Source organism: Amphibalanus amphitrite, unplaced genomic scaffold (assembly GCF_019059575.1).
Source record: "Amphibalanus amphitrite isolate SeventyFive unplaced genomic scaffold, NRLGWU_Aamphi_draft 002151F_arrow, whole genome shotgun sequence".
NCBI classification, from domain to species: domain Eukaryota; kingdom Metazoa; phylum Arthropoda; class Thecostraca; order Balanomorpha; family Balanidae; genus Amphibalanus; species Amphibalanus amphitrite.
In genome coordinates this window covers 21,159-45,009 of record NW_024883644.1, presented here as the reverse complement: position 1 = coordinate 45,009, position 23,851 = coordinate 21,159, and the positions used below count along the sequence as shown (strand labels likewise).

The window sequence follows — 23,851 nt, the reverse complement described above, 5'->3', positions numbered from 1 at the left end:
AAACTCGTGAGCCGAGCACGGAATTCGTGAGTCGGGCTCAACACCGTGGAGGTATATGAGTATACGCAGGTGGACGACGCGGTACGTTTGTTTAGTTTAGAGTTGGCCTTCTGTAAAGATAATGGAAATGAATCTTTTCTTTGCTATTGTTAGAAATCGTGCACACGTCCTTGTTCTTGTATTGTGCATGCCAACATACCCCAGCCTACCATTCGTGGTCAAGCGCACCGCCTGACTGACTCACAATGATAAATCACTTAACTCGTCGACTCAATGACAATTATCGACACACGTCAGCAATATCACGTGCGCCTTCGGCACTGGCGCCTGTAACATATATATTCCCAACACCCCTCCCCTCTCCGAGACATGCGCTCACATCATCCAACTACATATGTACACAATACACATGTCATCGCTGCCATGCGCCTCACTGTCTTCTCCCGGCTCATCCATTGCTGAACGGCGCCACTGGGCGCGACAGGCGCCCGTATCGTGTGAACACTGGGGTGGGTGGGCCATAAGCCACTTCCGGACTCTCTTCGGTAGCACCTGGACGCCCCACCGCGCCTAGTGTTAGAAATCGTGCACACGTCCTTGTTCTTGTATTGTGCATGCCAACATACCCCAGCCTACCATTCGTGGTCAAGCGCACCGCCTGACTGACTCACAATGATAAATCACTTAACTCGTCGACTCAATGACAATTATCGACACACGTCAGCAATATCACGTGCGCCTTCGGCACTGGCGCCTGTAACATATATATTCCCAACACCATTATAGATGAAAACATGCATGATTAGGGGTTTTTGCTTGTTATTTTGTAATGTGACCAAAATATTTCGAATGCCTAAATGTAAGGTGTCATTCTGAGAATACACAAAGCGTTATCATTGTGACTAACTGAATGTTTAATGTTCATGCAATTAATAATCGTTTGCATACAGGGCATTCACATCAACATGATGATGCTCGCTTTTACTCATGTTTACCGTGGCCGACAATAGTTCACCTCACTGACACAAACGCATGCTAGTCATCTAATTGCTCACGATATTCTAGTCGTATTAACGGTTAACTACCACTGACATTACAGTCAGCATTGTGATTTGTGTATTTTCCATCGCCGTAGTTTAAACATGCATAATGTTTATGTTTTCAATTGAGCTAGATCATGACACTGTGCTTTGGCACTGATATCGATGACAAGGCATGTGAGAATACCTACCTTTCTCAAACCATAATACCGACGGGACGCCATAATGGAGGCACCGTATGACAATGCTACATTATTTCACACAGAGGATTGCGTTCCATTGCATTATCGTTTGTTCGTCGGCGAACAAAACTACGGTGCTGCTTACTGAGCCGTGCCGATAGAAAAGCCAACGTGGGTTAGCGTACAGATTTAAAGAAAAAAATAACTGATTGTCCGATATGATAGTCGGTCAGTGTTTTCAAAATCAGCTACATACCTTGTCTCATCCACAAATATTTAATTAATTCGGCATACCATCTCTTAGTACCGCTTTTGGTCACTTTAGCTACCTCCGTCGCGGTCGCCGTCTTCTGCCGTGCTGGCGGAGCCGGAAGTGCGCCGGAAGTGACCGCTTCCGGTACCGTGGACCGTTACCTGCCACCACTGTGACGGTACCACCGTGAGAAATAGTTCGACGGTGACGGCGGCGGTGGCCGGACTATTTGATTCCAGTGACGATTAGGTATATTATCCTGAGTATAATCCGACTGGGGTTATTTGTGTATAGTTATTTTTGTTTGTTGGGTGGGTGTGTTGATACGATATGACGTCATTGCAATACCGGTGGCACTCTTACATGACGTCACCTGGGGCTTTATACACTGCTCCGGTAGCGCTACATAACTGTACAGGGTGTCCGGAAAGTCCTGGCGCTTCTTTTGGACGCCGTGTAACGCGCGCTGTGATTATTGGACATTCAGCCAATCATCACAGACATGACCCCTCGTTGATTGCTCAGCCAGGGGTCGTGTAAATATGACCTTGAAATCGTTTTCAGTGATGGGTAGATGGGCGAAGATGCGCCTTGTCGCTGAATGCCTGCGCGCGGCGGCCGGGTGCGACTTGAACGAGGCGCGAGTTGCAGCGCGATGCGGCGTTTTTCGATGAATGGTTTAGCAGGTAAAGGTTTATTTCGACTCGGGAATTCCTTAAAAAATATCCTCAGACCGTTTCGAACGCGATATGGGAACGGAGCAGCATTTCAACGCGGCAATCGAAGAAAGTGCGGGGTCTGATGGACAAAAATGTCCCATCATCTTCGTCAATGTCGAATAAATGAATAACAGGCTGGCCCACGAGGGGTTCCTGGACAGCCACATCAACCCGAGGGTCAAGACGACATGCCCTAAGGGTCACTTCGCATTTCAACAGCACAGAGCACCCTCCAACAACGCCGCCGCCATTCAAGCTAAACTGACAGAGGAGCTTGCCGGGCCAGATCACCGTGGCGAAATGAGATTAGGCCGCCTTATTCTCCTAACCTGACCCGCTCGACTAAGGCGTGCTACGCGTTTTGTAGAACAGGATCTAGGCCATTTCTCACCCCAACCTGGAGTCGCTGAAGACTCGCATCATGACAGCATGGGAGGACTTGGAAATGCCCCGCATCGTCAAAACCCGCAGACGCTTCCTCCCCTACGTCGAGGCCGTCGTCGGCGCCGACGGTGGTTACATTGAATGAGCACGTAGCGGAAGCATGTGGCTTGGTGTCCCTGGTCATTGTTTTGATCCATTGATTAGTATCTATGAACCAATGGCATTTGTTTTAGAAAATGTTGAAAAGCGCCAGAACTATCCGGACACCCTGTATATTTGGTGGAAATGAGGCCAAAGTACAGGAGTGCTCCATAGTTTGCCGGTTTTTAGGTGTGGCGGCTGTCATTGTTTCGTGCCGGGCACCAAAGTAGGGCGTTATTTTACTGAGCAGTTCAAGGCAGTGTTAGTGGTTGTTCTGTGTACTTTGATTTTAAAGAATTAACTATATACCTAGTTAAAATCAATATTATGCTTATCATAAAACTAATATTGTACTGTAAAGTATTTGTAAAATTATGTATTTCCTTACGTACCCTTAAAATTAGCATCCTTGAATGCTCACGTCTTTCTCTGTCCACTATCCAGTCTTCGACACCTAATGCTTTTGCGTGTGCTGTTATACTGCCAATTTTTGGATGTCCAGTTTTATTTGAGCGTCATGTGTGAGGTCACCGAACATGAGGTGCTGAGAGGGAGAGGGATACCAAGTGTGTCGCCCCACCCGCTACCGGTAATGACCTTCGGTGGGGGAGAGGTAGAATCACGTGGCTTATTGTTAGTACACAGGTGTTTGCTGAGTCTCCAAGGACGCTACTGGTTGTATCGGAGGTTATGTGGCCAGAAATGGTGCATACTGTGCTTATGGTCAGAATGTTTGGAGGTCGGGGTCGCCAGTGATAGTTGAGGTCACTGATGCAAGGTCAGTTATGTGAGGTCATTACTTTAAGGTCGCGGAATTGAGGTCACTGAGGTCAGTGATGTAAGGTCATAGAAGACACTGAGGTCACTTGTGGTGCCTTATTTGATGGCAGATTTTACACGAGCCATCGAAAATAATTTTTTTTAGTATTTACCCTGCTAAAATATCGCAAATCATATCAGATTCTTAAAATGTGGCGAGCTTTTTGGTTGGCACCTTTGTCGTTATTCGTTCTAAAGCTAGACAGTGACAACTGACCGTTTTTTCCACAACCCGGACATTCAGTCCCGTTCGGCCTGTTCGACAACCCGTGGACAGTGCTCACCAAGCGTGTCGCTTGCCCGCCTATTGGCTGACCGCACGCTCCCATCGTGAGCGTTCGCACCGTCCGCAAGCAGTGAACAGGCGTGGGAACGCTGCCACCCGGCCGGCGACGCTTTGCGGCAGTGGCGGCGCGCTCGTGGCGCTCTGTGGCATTTGTGGCGCAGTGATGTGATTTTCGGTCACTAGCGGTCTTCGGTAACCGCCATCGGACAAGCGGTCTTGGAAGTTTTCAGAATTGTCTTGGTCCAGGCCATGTGGAAACTGTCGAATGCTCTTCGTTTGTCTTAACAACGCGGTTAGACTATTTTTTGGGTATGATAAGTTTTCCAGTGCATCAGCGATGTACGCCTGCGAAGGCATTGACAATATTGACATCATGTTCAGGAAGTCGGCCTATGGCTTTATTAAACGCATCGAAAAGTCGGAAAACTGTATAATTGCTCAATTTGTCGGTAGTGATTTGTATACATATTCCACCTACAAAAGGATGTGGGACCGTCAGCTGTCATCTCAGTGACGTGTGATCCTTGCTCATGTACGAGCCAACCATGTTATTGGACTTCGAGTCTGTTAATACAATGATCTCTCTCTCTCTCTCTCTCTCTCTCTCTCTCTCTCTCTCTCTCTCTCTCTCTCTCTCTCTCTCTCTCTCTCTCTCTCTCTCTCTCTCTCTCTCTCTCTCTCTCTCTCTCTCTCTCTCTCTCTCTCTCTCTCTCTCTCTCTCTCTCTCTCTCTCTCTCTCTCTCTCTCTCTCTCTCTCTCTCTCTCTCTCTCTCTCTCTCTCTCTCTCTCTCTCTCTCTCTCTCTCTCTCTCTCTCTCTCTCTCTCTCTCTCTCTCTCTCTCTTCGCTTCGGTGAAAGAATAAAGCGTGGGAGGATAGCGGAGACGAAATGACCCGGACTTAATGTCTTTGAGGGGTGTGAAAATATACCCAAAGAGTGGTATTTTCATGCGAGTGTCGGATAAGATGTCTCCCATGTCTTTCGAGGTTGATCTTGGCTGTCTGTTTTGAGCTTATAACTTGAGTTCGGGTCTCTCTGTGGTTTGTTGATCCGGCTAAGGGAGGTTGATCCCTAGGAGGTGGTCACTGGAAGAAGCTGAAGGAAGGAGTACACGCTAGGTGGGAAGGAGTGAATCGCTAGGTCCTGGCCAGTTGATCGCTATAGGGCAGGTGATCGCAAGGTAAACTCTATGTGGGGAGGAGTAAATCGCTAGATCCTGGCCAGTTGATCACTAGGGCAGGCAATCTTAGAAAATCATCGCTAGGTAAGAGGGGGTATAATCGCTAGGTGAGGACTTGGGAGGAGGTAATCGCCAGGTCCTGGGGAGTTGATCGCTAGGTCGCCGCCGTCTCTGAGTCACGGATCGACCGTTCCACAGCTGTCTAATATCGATTCCGACGATCGACGAAGGTCGCTGCCGGCCGTCCTGTCGCTACCGACACTCAGAGGCGGCGCCAGGGGAGGCGGCAGGGGAGGCGGGGGAAGGCGGTAAATAATCTGTGTGTCAGGGACGGCGGAAAGTGTAGGCGGGGAGCTGGATGCTGCAGTTGGTCAGGGAAGGCACGGATATGCGAACTTTGGATGGATTAGTGAATAGCTGGACGGTGTGGGCATGTGCTGCACGGTGCTGCCATGCAGATAGACTGGGAAGTCGTTAAATGAAGTTTAGTTTTAAAATGTTTTCGGTTCAGCTCTGCCTTACTAACCCAACCCAATCATTTCCATGATGTAACTTCGGATATGCAACTACCTACGGCCCATCTCCATGCCACGATCTTAATTATAACCGCAGGTTGTTTGAAATAGACAAACACTATTCGTTAGAATTGTGTTTTTCTGTTGATAGCTGCTAGCCTGTCATCTACCTCAGTTGACCTCAGTTAGTTCTATAGTTGCCTTTACCTCCACTATCCGCCACTTATCGCGAATGGTAAGTTGTGGTAGGGCTGGATACTTCTATCGTCTGTTATGCTAGCGTGTTAACACCTGCTATCATTAACCTCTCCCTCTACCTCTCCCTCTACCTCTCCCACCCTCTCTCTCTCCCGCCACCCACCCCAGCAGACACCGGCTCGACCGCCTCCCAAAGTACCCGCCTGGCGCCGCCTCTGCCCGTCGAGCGTTCCACAGACGTCTCGTTCACCAGTAGCCACCTGACGTCGGACGGGCGAGGACCGCGCTGGGGACTGTGTGGTGCCTTACGGAACATTGTGTGAAGTTCCACAGTGCAGTGTTGGAACGGTGGAGCTAGTGTGTGAATAGGTGTTACGTCTGAAAAGCCTAGGTGGCATGGAGAGTGGTTGTTACTGGGTAGATCTGGATCGGGAAACTGTGATGCGCGTCAAGTGAAGTGGGTCTAGTGGAAATGGATCAAGCTTGGTTGTCTTTGGATAGTCGAAGGCTGGTACGTATCCAGGGAAAGGGTTTTGGGAAACTCAGATGCGTACTTGTCAAGGAAGCTACTGGGTGCTTTATTTAAGGTCTCGCTAATGGAAGGTTGTGCGAGGTCACTGGAGGTCATTGGGGTTATGTAAGGTCAAGCATGAGCGTTATGAATGGAAACTTACGGGAATTTGAGTTGAAGCATGAATTATGCATTATTGACGAGGAAAACAACAGTTTATTTGTTGCGCTTACGCTCCACCGATTATTTGAACTGGAAATGATGCCATTGAGCATCGACCCACATCATTCTGTCCATCATTTCCAGCAATCCACTTTTCCTTTTTCTCTAGATTTCCCTAGGATATCTGGAATGCTGCTGTGATGTCTGTATGTGTGTCATAGTTTTGACAGTTTTGATATGTGGGGCACCCAATTGGGATTGCTGCGTCTCCTGGATAGGCTTTTTGTAATTAGTTGCTGTGGATTTTGTCCCCGGTATGAGACATCTCTGTTGCAATCAACATTTGACTGTTTTTTGCCAGGATTTCCGCTCTGTACCAGTATCAGCTCATTTTCAGTTTATGAATGCTTTACCCATTCATTTATTTTTGTGACAATAACCGTCTGATCTCTTTACCAATATCTGACCTCTTTGTCAGTATCTTTCTGTTCTTTACTAGTATCTACCTCGCCCATACTATCCGCCCGTTCTCCTTTATACCCCGTTCTTATGTCCGACGTTCCCATGAGATGAATGTGTGAACGTCTAACGGTAGCAACCACAGTATGCGTCCCAGCCTCATGGGAGGCGGTTGTCTGCCCCATAATGGGAAAACTGGGAGAGCTTGTAACGGTTTTACCGTTGGCTTCCGCTGTGGCACGGCTCTCGCGAGATTAAGCGGTAGGTTCTGCCTTTTCACATTTCTGGCTATATCTCAGAAACTAATCGATATACGATGAAGTCATTTTGGAGGATCATGGCAGGCATGCGTGAAAATAAATCGATCACATCTTCAACCCTTAAAAGCTTAAGACGAAGAAGATATGGCGGGAAATTGAATTTCATGGGGGCAAAACCTACCGCTCAAACCCGCGAGACCTGTACTGATAGGATAAGGCTGTTGGTTTCAGCTAAAATTGTTTGTGAGGATGCTGGATTCAACAGGCGGTGTGAAAAGGCTGAAAGCGCTCGCTCCGACGTCTTGTATCGTATTGAGCAATAAAGAGCGATCCACATTCTCAAATTACGTGACGATGACTGCAATCATGAGACAATTATGACATGCATGGTTGTCGATCATGACACATACATGATCTTGGATTGATTGGTGCACATTTTAGATAGACGCTCTACGTCTTCGGCATAAAAGGATTATAAAGACGGCAAATATAGCATTGTCGGTGTTTTGAGCTTCTTCATTTAGTTAATTTTGTGTTTTTACATCAAGGCTCCCTACCCCTCGAATCAAATTTGATTCTGTTGGTTTAATGTTATCGCAATGACACCAAAACCTACCAAATGTTTGTGTACCGTTTCCACCGTGCGGGTCGTTCAGTGCCCACCATTCCGTCCGTTCCGTTCGATGCGTTTGACCGTGTCTGAGTCCCACGGCTTCATTCTCAAGCGAAAAGCGGCTGGTTCTATCGGGTGGTCACGTGTGTAGTGGTGGTGGGAGTGGTTGATTGTATCGTCTGGTCACGTGACTAGTGGTGCTGGGAGTGATAGCTTCAATGGTCTGGTCACGTGGTAGTGTTCATGGGACTGACTGCTATTATCGTCTTATCTATCGCCATGTGTTTAGTGGTAGAGGTGTGGCACTACTTCTGCCTTTTACTCCTGTCGGTTGATCATGTGTAGGCTTCTTCCCTCCACCGCTCTTATCACCAGCCGATAGAAGCGGTTGAAGAGATGTGACCCAGATGCTATTAACAATAGAGAGCACACGAAATAAATCCGGTAGGTACCCAGTCATAGGCGTCGCCAGAGATTTTCGGTTGGGGGGGGGGCAAAATCAACTTTTGTGTGAAATCTTGCCTTTCCCCAGTCGTTCCTCACTCGTTTTACATATCATTCGACGCGCAATGGTGCGAGGAATCCGATGGTGACAAAGTTTTCCTTCTATCTATGACATGTCATTTTGTTTAGAGAAAAATTTGAAATTTTGAAATTTCTCGACAAAAACGACCGGTAGAATTACAGTGGCTGCGATTGCCGACGCAATGCAGAGGGCCCCTGTGCATACTCGTCGTTCATGATCATTACCCAGAAAAAGGTGAAAAACGTTCCATTTAATCGCATCACCCTGCTCAAACCTCCATTCACGCATGCATGCAGAGGTTTTACGTGAAATGCATATTGCATAGGCCTTATCCCTGCCGCCGATTGTAGCTAAGTTGGGCATTCGGCGGAGACTGAGAGTGAATGTCGGAAGTGTGAATAAAAAATTATCCATTTTTGCTCCAATGAGAGGAAGTGTTTTGTTCCCTCGAGTGTGAACAAAAAGTTTCTCGTTTATTCGAGTGAAGGGAAGCGCTGTAAACGTAAAACGGGAACGAAAATGTTTAACGGAACCAAAAGTTACGCACGGCAGAGCGCCAAGGGATCCCTAGAAATAGGCTTGGGACTTCCAGGCCATTTCAGGCCACTCATGGTCAGTGTGCAATGTGGATTCTTAAAAGCCTGCTTAGGATCCCGGAGATCGGCGTGGGCCACCCCAAATATTTACGTGTATGTGGTGCTTAAGGGCTTTCCGAGCCCAAGGTGGAGCCCTAAGAAGCCAGTGTGGGCGGCGGGCGCCAAGAGACTAGGCCCAGGGTGAGCCTGGAACCCTCGGATAACGTATGCACCATCTGGGTCTGTGTCAAATCCCTAAGGACCCTATGTAGGGACATAAGAAACATTTGTTGCGGCCCTCAGAGGGACACGTGAGTTGTGACCCCTCAGATGCCGGCATGGGGTTAGCAAACTCTATCTCCTCAAAAGTTCGGCTGAACTATCAGAGGCCAGTTAAGGTTCTCAGACATTTTCGAAGGCATCCTCAAAGATTCGTGTGGCCCTTCAGAGGTCGACGCATGTATAAGGTCCTCAAAAATCACTGTATGGGCCCTCAGAGAACATGGACACCAGTGGGACTCTCAGAGACCGGTTTTGGCCCTCTGAATACCTCTTAGAGCTCAGTGGAGCTCCTTAGGAGCCTGTGTGATAAGCAAGTTCATGAGCCCTGCGGCACTTTAACGGTGCTTGAGCCTGTCGTAGACATTTGACAGGAGTTGAGAAAGGCCCCGAAGATTTCGTGTCACGCTTTGAACGAAAATTATGCGTCAGCAATCCAAAACTTATGAAAATCAGCTATAACATGTAATAAAGAACCAACAACATGGAATGAATCACAGCATTGACATTTCCGAGTCTGGAGTCGGAGTCTTGAAGATTTTGGGGACTGCGACTCTGACTCTGGTTTGAACTGCACGCTCCAACCGAGTCTGACCTTACAGGCATTCTCAGAAAGGTACCCCCATTTTTTTCCCGACTCCAAAATCTCATCGGATCTGTATCGATCTCAGGGGGTGCCCGGTCCGAGGTTGGGGGGGCAAGCTGCCCCGCTTGCCCCCCCCCCCCGTAGCGACGCTAATATACCCAGTACCCACCTCCTTTTGAAGCTTGACCGTATCGTTTCCACTTATCGCCGCTAGATGGCAGTAGCTATCAACGCCTGCATATATGCTATGCCGCAATGCCCAACCTGCCGATATTCTACATAACAGATGACGCTAGTGTCGAACGCCTGAATACACGCTGTGCCGTAGGGCTAGTTTTGTTTATCCGTCACTCAATAGATGGCGCTGCTATCGAACGCCTGAAGATATGCTGTGCCGCATTGCACGAAGTCCGTTTGTTCGCCGAGTTGCGTGCGGTTCCGTGCGTGCAATAGCTATCCGTTCTTCTGTGCGTGTGGAAAATGGCGTGCAATCGGGGGTTGTGCAGTTGCATTGGTGTGATTATCTATTGCGTTTCGTTCAGACCTGGCAAAGGCGATGGCAATTCTGCGCAGTGGTTATCACGGGAGAAAATCATAGGTTAGGTACCTGGAAATGGCAGAACGATTGTGAAATAGTAATGATATCGTATGACGTGTTGTGAGAAGTTAGCTTATGTCGATTCCTGGTCCTGCAATTTGGTAATACCAACCGTTGCGCTACAATGAATGAAGTATAAGCAGTTGAGCACTGAACAGTGAACACCATTTAGCGTGGAATGGATAAAAAAATATATTGTTGTATCCGTGCGGCCTTTTCTGGCCCACTTTATGACTCACACTTTTTACAGTTAAAGTGTCTCGAATTTCGGTGTGGTCTTGTCTGTAGGATCATTCCAGCCTAAGCTAACCCTGGCTGTGTGTCTCGCCTGCCCTGATTTCTCCTTCTCTTCCTCCGCCACCCCCCCCCCCCCACCGCGCTGTCCTGCTGGTTCTACTACCTTACCATTTCCTGCGCTCTTCAGGCATTCCTGGTGTGAACGATCCACTTAATAATGTTGTTTCCCCAAGGGTCTACTTCTTACCCCCGCCCCCTTTGTTACTCTCCAGGGTATCGTTACTTACCCCCTTCTGTCTTCTTCCGCAGGGTCTGCAGCGTGACGTCACAACCCTGTTGACATTTCGAGAACACGTGCTGGACTCATTACCCCGTCTGCCGAGTCCGCCGGCCGAGCCGCCCTGGCGACCGAGCCGGCCACCGCCCTGGAAAGCCAGGTAGGTACCGCTCCCGTCCTAGATTTTGCCGCTCTGGAAGGCTATGTAGGTTTCTTTCCCGCCCCAGACCTCGTGGGAAAGCCAGGTAGGTTTGCTGCCCCTCCCCCGTCTCAACTCTGGTGCCTTGGAACTAGGGCTTAGGTAGGTTTTGCTCCAGCCCCCAACTCTGCCACCCTGGAGAGCCAGGTAGGTTTGTTCCTGCCCTAGACTTTACCTCATGGGAAAGCCAGGTAGGTACCGCCCCTGCCCCCAACTTTACCGCCCTGGATAGCCAGGTAGGTTTCTTGCCGCGCTAGACTTTACCTCATGGGAAAGCCAGGTAGGTTTGCTGTAGAGATGTCAATCGGATACCAACTTTTTGGTATACCGATACCAAACCGATACCAACTTGGTATTTGGTATTTCAATCGTAATGTGTTTGGTATTTTGTTGGTATCATAAGCCCTCACTAATGTATTAGAGGCTAAGAAATCGGTAAAAAGTTGGTATTTTCCTCAGTTTCCCAAGTTGGTTTGGTTTCGGTATTCTCCCGTGGTTTTAGTTGGTATTTGGTTTGGTATCGGTATTCCGATTTTCCGTGATTGACATCACTAGTTGCTGCCCCTCCTCCTCCCAACTTTGCCGCCTTGGAAGTAAGACTAGGTAGCTTTGCTGTCCCTCACGCCCTCAACTCTGCCGCTCTGGAGGGCTATGTAGGTTTGTTCCCGTCCTCGACTCCTCCTTATGGGAAAGCTAGGTAGGTTTCCTCCCGCCCTAGACTTTACCTCATGGGAAATACAGGTAGGTTTGCTGCCGCCCTAGACTTTACCTCATGGGAAAGCCAGGTAGGTACCGCCCCCGCCCCTGACCCCTCCACTGCAACCCTGGAAGGTTAGGTAGGTTTCCGCCCCCGCCCCCAACTCTGCCGCCCTGGAAAGCCAGGTAGGTTTCTTGCCGCGCTAGACTTTACCTCATGGGAAAGACATGTAGGTTTCCTGCCCCTCCCGCCCTCAACTCTGCCGCCCTGGAGAGCCGGGTAGGTTTGTTGCCGCCCTAGACTTTACCTCATGGGAAAACCAGGTAGGTTTGCTGCCCCTCCCCCCTCTTAAAGGTAGTGTGCCAGCTTTCCTGGGCCGTATGGAGTTAATGGCCCAGATAAGGAGAACCGAATTTTTAGAACTTATCCATACCTTCAAAACTCATGGAAGCGTCTTAAATTCTTCAAATTTTGAGTACCCCAGTGCGAAATTCGCCCCGACGGGTTGTCGGTCGTACCCCAACCACATTTCACACCACTATGAACAATAAATGCACACACTGAAATCGCTATTACCGATATGCTCATCCAATCAAGTTTCTATAAACCCGTTCATCATCAGCTCCTGCGGTTTACGAACACGCCTGTTAGGTGGTGCGGTAGACCGCGCCCAAAGCCAGGGCCCCGGTTGGCCCCGGTAACGTGAGGTAGCCGAGTCAGGGCAGCGTGCGCTGACCCAAGCCGGAGCCGCGCGTCCTCCCGGTGTCATGTGATAGCCCTGGGCTGCCCGCGGGGATGCGGTAGACCGCGCCCAAAGCTGCGGCCCCGGCTTGGGTCAGCGCACGCTGCCCCGACTCGGCTACCTCACGTTACCGGGGCCCTGGCTTTGGGCGCGGCTTCTGCTCATACTTTGTGGTGCGGTGGTGGCGCGTCGGGCTGCGCGCTCTGACTTCGGCCAAGAAAAATGCGTCAGCTGATCATGGTCATTTCTGCCACTTGCGTGTGGTGAAATGGGGTCATGACTTATGAGACGGCTTTTTCATATCAATTATTTTACATAAAATCATATTTCAAACCATAAATAATGTTCGACAGCCAAATAAAAGAAACAATACCAATACAGGCTTACAGTTTAAGGCTCGACATTGTGTTGTCTACGATTAGACAGCTGATAACTCATTCCCGTACGTCGTAACACTATAATGACCTTTGCTAATTGTCACATGTGCGCCGCATTCGCGATTGTTGCCGACGCCTGTTTGCAGTTGAGCCCACTACAGTTGTTATACATATCGAAAAACCGATAAACTTTTAGGCGAAAAAGGCACTATTCCAGGCCCATTTTTGATTTTTTTTTTTGCGATATTAGGTAAAAACAGAAGCTTCTTATCCTAGGAAAAATAAAATGGGAAATCTTTCAAAGGTGGCACACTACCTTTAACTTTGGTGCCTTGGAAGTTGGAACTAGGGTTAGATAGGTTTGCGCCCGTCCTCAACTCTGCCACCCTGGAAGCTAGGTAGGTTTGCTTCGGCCCCCGCATTTGAAAAGAAGGGAGGTGCCCCGTCACTAACTCTGTTCCCCTGGAAGGTCAGGTAGATACCGTCCCTGCCCCGCCGCTACCTCCTTGGCCCCTGCCCGTGCGCTAGCCGTGGATAAGTGGATGCTCTCTCTCCTTTGGCTCACAAGGTTTGTGTTTTCTCATCTCATTGGGTCCCTTCCTTTCGTGTTATTTCCAGTGTGTTTTTTTTTGTCAACATCCAATAGACTCTTCTGTTCTCCCTCCCTCTCTCCGACGCTCATCACTGAATATCTTTTTTCTCCTCTCACATGTCTTAGTGTGTCACCCTTGCTCGTCTTCTATCCCCTCAGTCCATTTCTCCTCCCTTCGAACACTTCCCTCTACCTACCATTCACTTAGCTGTTTTCTTTTTCAGTCTTCTCTGTCCATTGCTTTTATCCTTGTTTATAACCCCTTTTCTTTTCACTCTCCCCCTCTCCCCCTCCCCCATCGCGTCACCGTGACAGATGTTTGCCCCGACCGTCACACCAGCTGTGTGACGGTCCGTCACAGGCGTGACGCTGCTGTCACGCGGCGGGCGTTACGCACACCTGCCCCCTGTGTCACGTGACGTGACCTGTCCGTGTAAGCAGAGGGAGAGGGAGGGAGAGAGTCATGACTCAGATGTGTGGTAGGTAATTGTTGAGAAACACTTGATGTACACATGTGTTGGCGGGTGTTGTACTTGGTGTGCATATGTGTATGTGTCTGTGAGTATATACGAGTATGCTTTTGAACATATGTGTTAAGTTACCGTGGTGCCCCTTGATTTTGCAGATACGTTTGGTTAAAGCGTAAAAAGTTTCTTAGAATTTAGTCATGCCAAGGGCATACAAGGGCCAAGGGCCCAAGGCTATGTCCAGGGCCACATAGACGGTCCCATAAACGTTTCATTGATGTTATCGTAGGTATTACTTGGTGATGATGTTTGCAGTATGCCTGCCGTAGATTGGAAATTAGAAGTCATGTTGTGTTCATAGGGACACTGTCTTATCAACTATTTAGGAGTAACGGTTTGCTGTCGACGTGCCCTGATATAATAACGATTCTTCTCTTCTAAATAAGGAACAAGCCCTAATGTTTCGGCGACACTCTACCTCATACTTATCAACCTCTCCTTCTCTCCACAGGGACTCTGGATTCAGCGGCGAGCGTGACACCATAGCCGCGCTTCGTTCGCGCCAAATTGCCGTTCCCGCCAGCGCCAAAACATCTCCGCCTCTGCCCGGAGACGACGAGCCGACGGTGGCGCCACCGCCAGAGGCTGCGACCGGCGAGGGAACTACTTCACCAGCCTCGCCCGGAGTATCGGCCATGCCAGTTTCGGAGGTGGCAGGCGTGACACCAGTGTCACCAATCGTGTCACCAGTGTCACATGTGTCACCAATAGTGTCACCAATGTCACCAGGCTCGGACTCAGGACTGAAGAGCGCTGAGGGTGGCTCACGATGGCACGATGCTATCCATAGTGGCACCAGTGGAAACTCAACCAGTGGTGTCGGCACCAGTGTCGGCCTGGGTATCAGCAGTGGCACCAGTGTGGGACACGTCACCAGTGGTGGTGCGCATGGCACCAGTGGTGTCAGTGTCAGTGCCGGTGGGTCAACCGCTCCCTGGGCGGACGGGGATGAACTACTAGGTCTTCTAGACGCTATAGCTAATCGTGGGCGAATACTGAAAGACGAAAACCGTCAACTAGCTGAAGTTCTAAGCCATACCGAACTGAGCCATCACACTGATCATGATCTTGATCAAGATCTAGATCATGAGCAAGAGATACATCAAGATCACATCGGCGACGGAGATGGAAATGTTACGTACCGGTGTAGATATTGTGAGAGACCTTTCAACGGACATGCAGCTACAGTAGATCAAACGAGAAGTGTCGCAAGAGACCCTGTGACTGATGCGTTGAATATGAACATTCAGATGGGAGGACAAACTGGCATTACGGGAGGACAGAGTCCTCTTCTAGGAGGTCAAAGTCCTCTCCTAGGAGGACAGAGTCCTCTCCTAGGAGGTCAGAGTCCCCTCTTAGGAGGCCAAAGTCCGCTAGGAGGACACAACCCGCTTCTGGGAGGACACAACCCTCTCCTGGGAGGACAATACGGCGCGACACAATCACCACTCCTTGGAGGACAGTATGGAGAAAATGGAGGACATTTTGGAGGACTGGGAGGACCGTACCACCATAGTCCTCATGTCGGACAGTCGCCGCTGCTGCATGGGAGGACGAACCCACTGAGGAGGTAAGGAGACCGGTGGGGGAGGAGGGGAGAAGAAAGGAGGGAGGGAGGGAAATAGGAAGTAGTAGAAAAGTAACCTTTGGAGGGATTGAGGAAGAAAAAAGGGAGGGAGGGATAGTTGGAGTGAGTGAGTGAGTGAGTGAGTGAGTGAGTGAGTGAGTGAGTGAGTGAGTGAGTGAGTGAGTGAGTGAGTGAGTTAGTTAGTTGAGATTGAGTGAGGGAAAGAGGGAAAGGGAGGAGAGAGGAAATATGGAGTCAGGGAGGAAGAGATAAACGGGGGGAGTAAGTGAAACGAAGAGAGGGAGGGAGACAGGTAGAGGACGGGATGTGATGGGAGCGGTCACGCTTCCTCTTTCCTGCGTAACAAGCCACTGTGACGGAATGATGACTGATGGTTTATTTGATCGCTTTGTGGTTCCGATCGTGGGATAGTGGGTCTGTTTGTCTGTTTTTTTTTTCTCTCTCTCTCTCTCTCTCTCTCTCTCTCTCTCTCTCTCTCTCTCTCTCTCTCTCTCTCTCTCTCTCTCTCTCTCTCTCTCTCTCCTTCTCCCTCTCTTTATCTCTCTCTCCCTCTCCCTCTCCCTCTCCCTCTCCCTCTCCCTTCTCTCGCCGAGTTTACTTACCTTGAGAATATTGTCATTCATATATAGGTACCCGTTATCTTCGCCTTGCTCCCAGCCTACCGTTAGCACGACTCAGCACGACTACTCGTGTTGGAAAAAAGACATCCACTCGTCACAAATCTGTGGCCTCATCTCGTGACTGTGTCACGGTGTGCTCCTCGTGATTCCGTGACCGTGACGGCTTTCCGTGACGGATGAACGCTGTGTGACGGGCAGTGTTATGTCTTCTTTCGTCATGTTAAGTGACGGTTAGGTATGGTTTAGTATGTTGTGTTTGTTGTGGTGATCGCTTATTTAGTTTTGTGATTTATGTCGTGGTTTGTGATTTGCTGAGCTTCATGTTGGTAGTTCCTCTGACTGTACTTGACTTCCAAAAAGCGGCACGTCTAGTGGTTTGGCCATATCATTGTGTTGGTTGGCCGGACTTCTAAAAACTGGTATCTTTAGTGGCTCGGCTGTCATAACTGTAGGTAATCGCTGGGTCAGTGTGGACTGTGGATTGTGCTGTCCCGAAAACCAGCAGTTCGGCCAGCACAACTGTTCGGTGGACCGGCTCACGAAAACTGGCATCTCTTTTGACCCAGCCATCATAGCTATTCAAATGTACAGAGGGGACAGACTCCCGAAAACTGGCATCTCTACTGGTTCGGTCATCATAATTCATAACTGCGCTCAGTAGGCGAACTCCCGAAAACTGACATCTCTAGTGGTTCGGTTCCCATTGCTGTGCTCGGCCTGTGAATCCCGAAAACTGGCATCTCTATGTAGTGGTTCGGTTCCCATTGCTGTGCTCGGCCTGTGAACTCCCGAAAAGCTGGCATCTCTAGTGGTTCGGTCATCATAACTGCGCTCAGTGGGCTAACTCCCGAAAACTGGCATATCCAGTAGTTTGGTTCTCATAGCTGTGCTCGCTCGGTGGCTAGGTGGGTCAGAGCCGCCAGCAGCCCAGAAAATTGGCCCATTGTCACCGGAACGCGCCCTGCGTACTTATGAGTTTGATATCCGCTGGTAAAGGTAGGTATAGACAGTTACCTTGCCGCGTCGTAAGGACAGATTTAGCATTCGGTACTGTCAGTACTGAGAACAAACAATGACCCTCTGAGCCTCAGAGCCTCTATGCAAGACCAAATCGGCATGCTTTTCATGACTTTCGCGGATTCGGTTTCATTGGCCAAGCTGCATTTTGTCGTCCATAGCGTTATCTTTACCTATGAAACAATAACATGGCTAATTTGTTTCCAATTTCTTTCTTTATCATTTGCCATTCTTCTCCATAGATCCCTTACACTTAGTTATTCCTTCCCCTGATATGATGTCTCTGGCTCTGCCTTAGCCTCAAGCGTCTGAGCCGCGGTTGAACCACCCTACTGTTAACGCCAGACCCCTTGAGACCCTAATTTTTCGCGATTATTTTTTAATGCATGGAAGGATTTCAACCAAACTCAGGACATGGCCGTTTCAAAACCTGCCGAAACTTTTACAATTTAGATATTTTGTCGCCATTTCAATATTTCAGGCACTTCTCATTGACTCGTAATGTTAAATTTCGAGCAAGATTTTCACCCGGTGTGTAGAGGCTATCACCAGTCAGTCTGTGATACGTTATGACGTCACAGCTAAGCCCCGCCTCTGTGGTCTTGGCCTGCGGCGGTTTCGGGCCGGCGCGCGGTCACTCGCGCTGTGGCGGGGAGCGGGGACGGTCGAGCGGTGCCGAAAGCCCGCGGAGTTGTGCGTAACGTCTTGTCTGACAGTGCCCAAAGAGCGACATGATGACTGAGGAGCCATAAATGCTCAATGCGCATTGCTTGTTCCTACAATGCTGATAGGTTCGCTGACGGCTGATATTTGTTTTATTTTTCATAAGCTGCAAATGACTGGCAGATGGCATATACCTGACATAAGGTTAGGAAATATTCACCTGTATTTAAAGCCTATGGCGTTGCAGATAATGTGATAGGCCTAATGGGATGTCGGATGTCATCAAGTAGTTGCTGATTTGTACATCGCTATGCAACCATCGAACAACGCAATAATTAATTAATTGCCTTCGCTACACATCATAAGGCTCGTTCGTATTTCAAACATACCTATATCCTACATCGAACATCGTATAATTGTTAGGAATCTTTAACGTTTGTTCGAAGCATGTGTGAGTAGTAGGTTGAGGAGTGATGGCCCTCTTGGTCCTATATACGAGAGTCAACAAGAACCTAACATTTACTTGACCGTCTGCTGCAATTGATACATAGCACGTGAAGCGTCAGCGAAATTCATAGTCCTTTACAGATGGCAGGGGTGTCGTTTGTACAGAGGTCGCTGATGGGCACGGGTCAATGCCGCAGTCGTGGGCGGAGCCTAATGTCATATGACGCCTATGCAAGCCTCTATCCAGGATGTAAAAACAGTTAACATTACGAGTCAATGACAAGTGCCACAAATATTTAAGTGACAACAAAACGTATTTGAAGAAAAAGTTTCGGCAGGTCTTGAAACAGCTATATCCTAAATATGGTTGAAATTCTTCCACGCATTAAAAAATAATCGCGAAAAAATTAGGGTCTCAAGGGGTCTGGCGTTAACAGTAATTTACCGGAACTGCGGTCCATCGGGTGCTCTCTGCGTTAGCTCTCTATTCCTCTGTACGACTGGGGAATTATTAACGAGACGATGCACTTGGCTGGCTTGCGCGCTAGTGGGAGGGTGGAGACATATTGTCAACGGTCTCGTTGGTGTGTATAGCTACCTATAGGTACTGTGATCTCTTGTGTAGACCTGTGGTAAGCACGCATTTATATCACCATCACTTCGTGAGTGTTGTGTGGTGTTATTGTTTCGTGAGTAGATCGATTAAAATCAACCGGCGCATAGGCGTAGGAACGTTTTCGAAAGTGGGGGGGCCAGGGTCCCAGAGGTCCAAAACCTAACCTACCCCCAAAATCCGATTTCTCCTCGGATTTCGGTCACTTTGTTTTCGCAAACATGCTCAGAGGTAAAAAAAAAATCGAGACAAAAAAAGAAAAAAAAATTGGTTGAAATTTCAGGGAGTCTCCCGTCCATAAACTCAAACTGATGGACGCGTTTCCCTGTCCTCCGCAGCCGTTGGCACCCATGCAAATTCCAGAGGCATCCAGCAACTTTTTCATTACGAGCAAGCGTGAAACGTGCAAAGCGAGTCTTTTCAATATACCTATAAAAATCAGCATGAACGGCCCAGCTAGGCTCAGCCAGGCCTATAACGTTTTTAAGAGGTTTTATATCAGCGACCACTGCAACTGGGCTGACTGACTATCACTTATCAGAGGCCGGTGTGGGACTTTTAGACGGTCTGGGTCTTCAGAGGCCAGTTTAACCCTCCACGGCCCGGTCCTATAGGTTTTCTACATACGCGCTGGCCGAGGGGGTGGGGGGCGGGTACGACCCCCCTCGCCGTTTCGCCCCAGGTGGAGCTAGCGCGTCGCGGTAAAACGAGCGTGTGCGCCGTTACGAGACGCAGAGATCGATACCCGATTTTATGGTCCTAGGTCAACCGGTGACCTCTGACACCGTTCCGTGCTTCTATCCTCAGGATACTGAAATCCTTCTCCTCCACACCGCAACCCCCTCCGGGCTGGACAGGCAACTTTATCTCATGCGGGCTGCTCCCTTGGAGCGGCACCGCTGCTCCCGAGGGAGCGCACCCCGTAGCCGGGTGCAGTGAGTGCCTTGGGGCTGGGTGGCCTGTCCTCTGGACGGGCTCAGCCCCGGCGACTCACTAGGGTGCCTGCCAGATCAATGTCTCCCCCTATATCCTATCATCCTTCCGGCTCTGAAATGGTCTCATTGGACCGAAAGGGCCTAACCCAACAAAACAAACAAAAACCGGTGACCTCTGAGGTCAGGTCAAGTGCCTCAAGGCACGGTTCCGTTTTTGGTGAATAACTTCGCAAAAAATGGCCGCAGAGCCGCGATTTTGCCAGCATCGTGTTCGCCTCTCTCAGGCGCGTCGAATGATATACTTTTTGTTTGGGTGAGGTAAACTTAGGGTGTTGACCTCGGGTCACGGTCAGGTCGGCGTCCCCAGGTCACGAAATTGGTCGAAGGAGGTCATGTCGCATATCATTCGATTCAGCAGGTCTTCTTGAGTCCATAGGTGGCTTTCCCGACTCGCTAGCTCAATTTGATCGGTACCTAGTTATTGACGAAAAACTAATAAGACCCTTATAACTTCATAAATGACGTCGCGCAAGGTCAATATTGCAAAAGTGACGCATCGAACCTTGCAAGGAGTGCATGAAATCACGATTCGGTGTGCTTGAGATAGTTGGAGATCGATCGTTCCCGGCGCCAGAAAAAGTTTTCAGTTTATCCCCATTGACTTAGGTATACCTAATGGTGAGGTCACGAAAATGACATGACCTCATATGAACTTTAGGAAAAATCCGAGATATACATCATACAAGTTGAGAGACTCCTATTGGATACTAGATCCTCCAAGGTTCATTTCCCTGTGAAATCTCCTCTGGCAGTGAGGGCGTTGCGAAGATGCGACATCTGAAGACCGTGCAGAGGTTCACTTATGACCACATGGCTCAGTGACCTGATCTGACCCGAAAATGCGGTTGGTGTCAAAAGATCCCGTTTGATTCAAAGGTCAGGTATGCCAAGCTTCAGCTCTCTATCGCCGGCGTGTTCGGAGCTATCGCGAAAAAAAACCTATGGAGGGGCGGCACCCGCCCCCCCCCCCCGGCCGGCGAGGGTTAAGGCCCTCAGAGACCAGTACAGGGCCTGCAAAGGGCAGGATGAGACCTTAAGATGCCGACTTGGGCCATCAGAGGCTAATGTGGGTCCTTACAGGCCAGTATGGGCCCTCAGAGGTCAGTGTGGGACCCTAAAATGCCGGCATGGGCCGGTGTTGGACCCCAGAGGCCAGCAGAAGACCCTCAAAAACCAAGATGGGCCTCAGAGGCCAGCATCGGGTCTTCAGAATCCAGTGCAAGGCCCTCAGAGACTAATGCGTGTCCTTACAGGCCAGCATGGGCCCTTAGAGGTCAGTGTGGGGCCGTAACAGACCGGCATGGGCGGGACTTGGAACCTAGAGACCAGCGGAGGGCCCTCATAGGCCAAGGTGAGCCCTCAGAGGCCGATGCGGACCCTTGGAGACGGGCATCGGATCTCCGGAATCCAGTGCGGGGCCCTTAGAGGTCAATGTGGGACCCTAAAATACCGGCATGGGCCGGTGTTGGAACCCAGAAACCAGCAGAAGGCCCTCAAAAACCAAGATGGGCCTCAGGGGCCGGCATCAGGTCTTCAGAATCCCGTGCAAGGCCTCATAGGCTAATGTGGGTCCTTACAGGTCAGCATGGGCCCTTAGAGGTCAGTGTGGGGCCCTAAAAGACCGGCATGGGCCGGCGTTGGACCCCTCAGGCCAAGGTGGACCCTCAGAGGCCGATGCGGACCCTTAGAGGCCGGCATCGGGTCTTCAGAATTCAGTGCGGGGCCCTCAAAGGCACCTAAAGGCTAGTCTTGGGACCCCAGAGACAGAAATGAGGCCACCAGAGGCCGGTGTGAGGCCCTCAGACGCCGGCTGGGCCCTTGAGGCCGGTTTAGGGGCCCTCAAATGAGGTCAATGTGGGTTCTCAGCGGTCAATGTGGGCGCTTGACCGCCACTGAAGGGCCCTCCGAGATCAGTGTAGGACCCTCAAAGACTGGTTTGGGAGCTGTTAATAGCTAGCGTGGGATTCTTGAGTCTCGTGACAATCGAATAAGGGCCAGAGCCCCATACGCCCATGGGAGCCCATTGGTTGTTTGGGGGGGGCCAAATGATATGACGGCCCCCTGATTAGCCTTTGGAGGGGGGAAGGGCATGACCCTGATCCCCCTCTGCGACCGCCACTGCACTGAAAGTGGAAGGGGGAGGGACAGAAACAGACATTGCTGGCCCCCAGCCTGTTTGAACCGAGGCTGAGGCACGGTCACCCTGGCCCCCAGCTAGTACGCCTTTGACGAACTATGCCGACCCCAAGCAGATAAGGTCAAGCGTTGGTCGTTTGTATACGCATTCTCCTGCACCGTGCTAGTATTGTCTTAGTATTGCCTATACCTTTTTAGTGCTCGCTGTCCCGCGCCTCGTATTCAACAAAATGCTGTCACCAGGACTCACAGTCTTGTCTCTGATATGGTTTCCTTCATTGAGTGAAGGAAATTGCGGTCAATAACGCTGTAAAAACAAAAAGGAATCCTCATTAAAGGGCAAGCTGAATAGTTATCAAGTTACCAGGTGGTAGGTTAGGTACAGACAGACACTTAAGTCAGCAAAAAGTGGGGGGGCCAGTTAACATTGCTGGCCCCCCCACCTCCGAAAGTGGGGGGGCCATGGCCCCCCCGGCCCCCCCTGTTCCTACGCCTATGAACCGGCGAACCGTCTTAATAGAAGTCGTGATTAGTCTGTCAGTGTCGGACATCTTCAAGCATTTTTTTTTTCATTTGGATCGTCTTAGGTTTATAAGTTCTACCTATACCTACACATTAGCTACACACTGAGCAGTGCGCCTGAAGTTTTTTTTTTTTTTTGTCGTTTATGCCTGATGTGTACTCGGGTCTAAAGTTGTTGTTGTCTGACCCATGCGTTATTTGGCATTGTGTCCCTCGTGTTTGTAGATGTGTTTGTGTAAGTGTTTGATGGCTATTTGGTGTCGTTTTTTTCTTCTTCCTACTAATCGTGGAAAAAACTGAAGGGCACCTTGTCTGTGATGGCACATTTTTTTGGCCTGGATGTTTAATGGTATGGTTGACCATGTTCCTCTTTCTCTCCTTGTTTCTCTCTCTCTCTCTCTCTCTCTCTCTCTCTCTCTCTCTCTCTCTCTCTCTCTCTCTCTCTCTCTCTCTCTCTCTCTCTCTCTCTCTCTCTCTCTCCCTCTCTCCCTCCCCCTCCCCCACCTCTCTCTAACCCCCACCCCTCTCTCTCTCTCTCCCACAGGTCACCGGCCGTCAACCATCTCCACCACTCTCCCCCCGGTGGAGCCGCCTCCTCAACTCTACCTCCCCCCACCGACCCCGGCTGTCCTCTCAGTCTGCCAGTACTGAGACCTAGGGAGGAGTATCTGTCGGCTCTGACGGAGGTGGAGAGACTCATGCAGGAGAGGGATCTGCTCATGGATCGGCTGCTCGGCATGGAATTGGTAAGGATTTTGGGGGAATGGGTGGAATGGAATGGGTGGGGATTGATGTGTGGAGGATGGAATGGGAGCCGCGGGGTGGATGGTTGTGAAATGCTAACTGTGTAGGGGTATATGTAGGGTATATGTATGTAGAGGTATAACTGTGGAGAGAGGTGTAGGCTAGACCCCGGGATGGGTTGTGGGTGGTCAAATGGAGCGGAAGATTTGGTTTGGTGGTTTTGAATGCTTGCGGTGGAATGAATGGGATGGTTGGGTGTGCTGGAATGTGTGTGTGGGAAATGGGTGAGATGGAATGAAGGACAGGGAGAAATGATTGTATGGAATGTGTAGGTGAAACGTAACGAGTGATGCAGGTTGGTAGGTCCTGTGAGGGGTCGAATGAGTCGACGAAATGTTAGGAATGGGAGCCATATGAGTGTCTGGAATGAATCAATGGCGTTTTCTTATACCTACCCTATATAATAATTTTGGCCGCAACAACCAAACCACTAAACGGTTTTCAGTGTATAACCCATCAAGCCATATCTGGCAATATTATACACACATTATATCCTAACCGCTGTATTTTTTC

The 23,851-nt window shown here is 49.7% G+C and overlaps 1 protein-coding gene across 6 annotated transcripts in view; it reads left to right on the top strand.

Annotated features, from left to right (window-relative positions):
- Nucleotides 1-23,851, top strand: part of LOC122376466 (serine/arginine repetitive matrix protein 2-like) — a 49,026-nt gene that overhangs the window by 9,670 nt on the left and 15,505 nt on the right. For all 6 annotated transcript variants that reach the window (XM_043356344.1, XM_043356345.1, XM_043356339.1 and 3 more), the window contains exons 2-4: nucleotides 10,832-10,959; nucleotides 14,385-15,503; nucleotides 23,079-23,280. In XM_043356344.1, coding sequence (XP_043212279.1) covers nucleotides 10,832-10,959; nucleotides 14,385-15,503; nucleotides 23,079-23,280 — 1,449 coding nt within the window. The remainder of the gene's footprint in view (nucleotides 1-10,831; nucleotides 10,960-14,384; nucleotides 15,504-23,078; nucleotides 23,281-23,851) is intronic.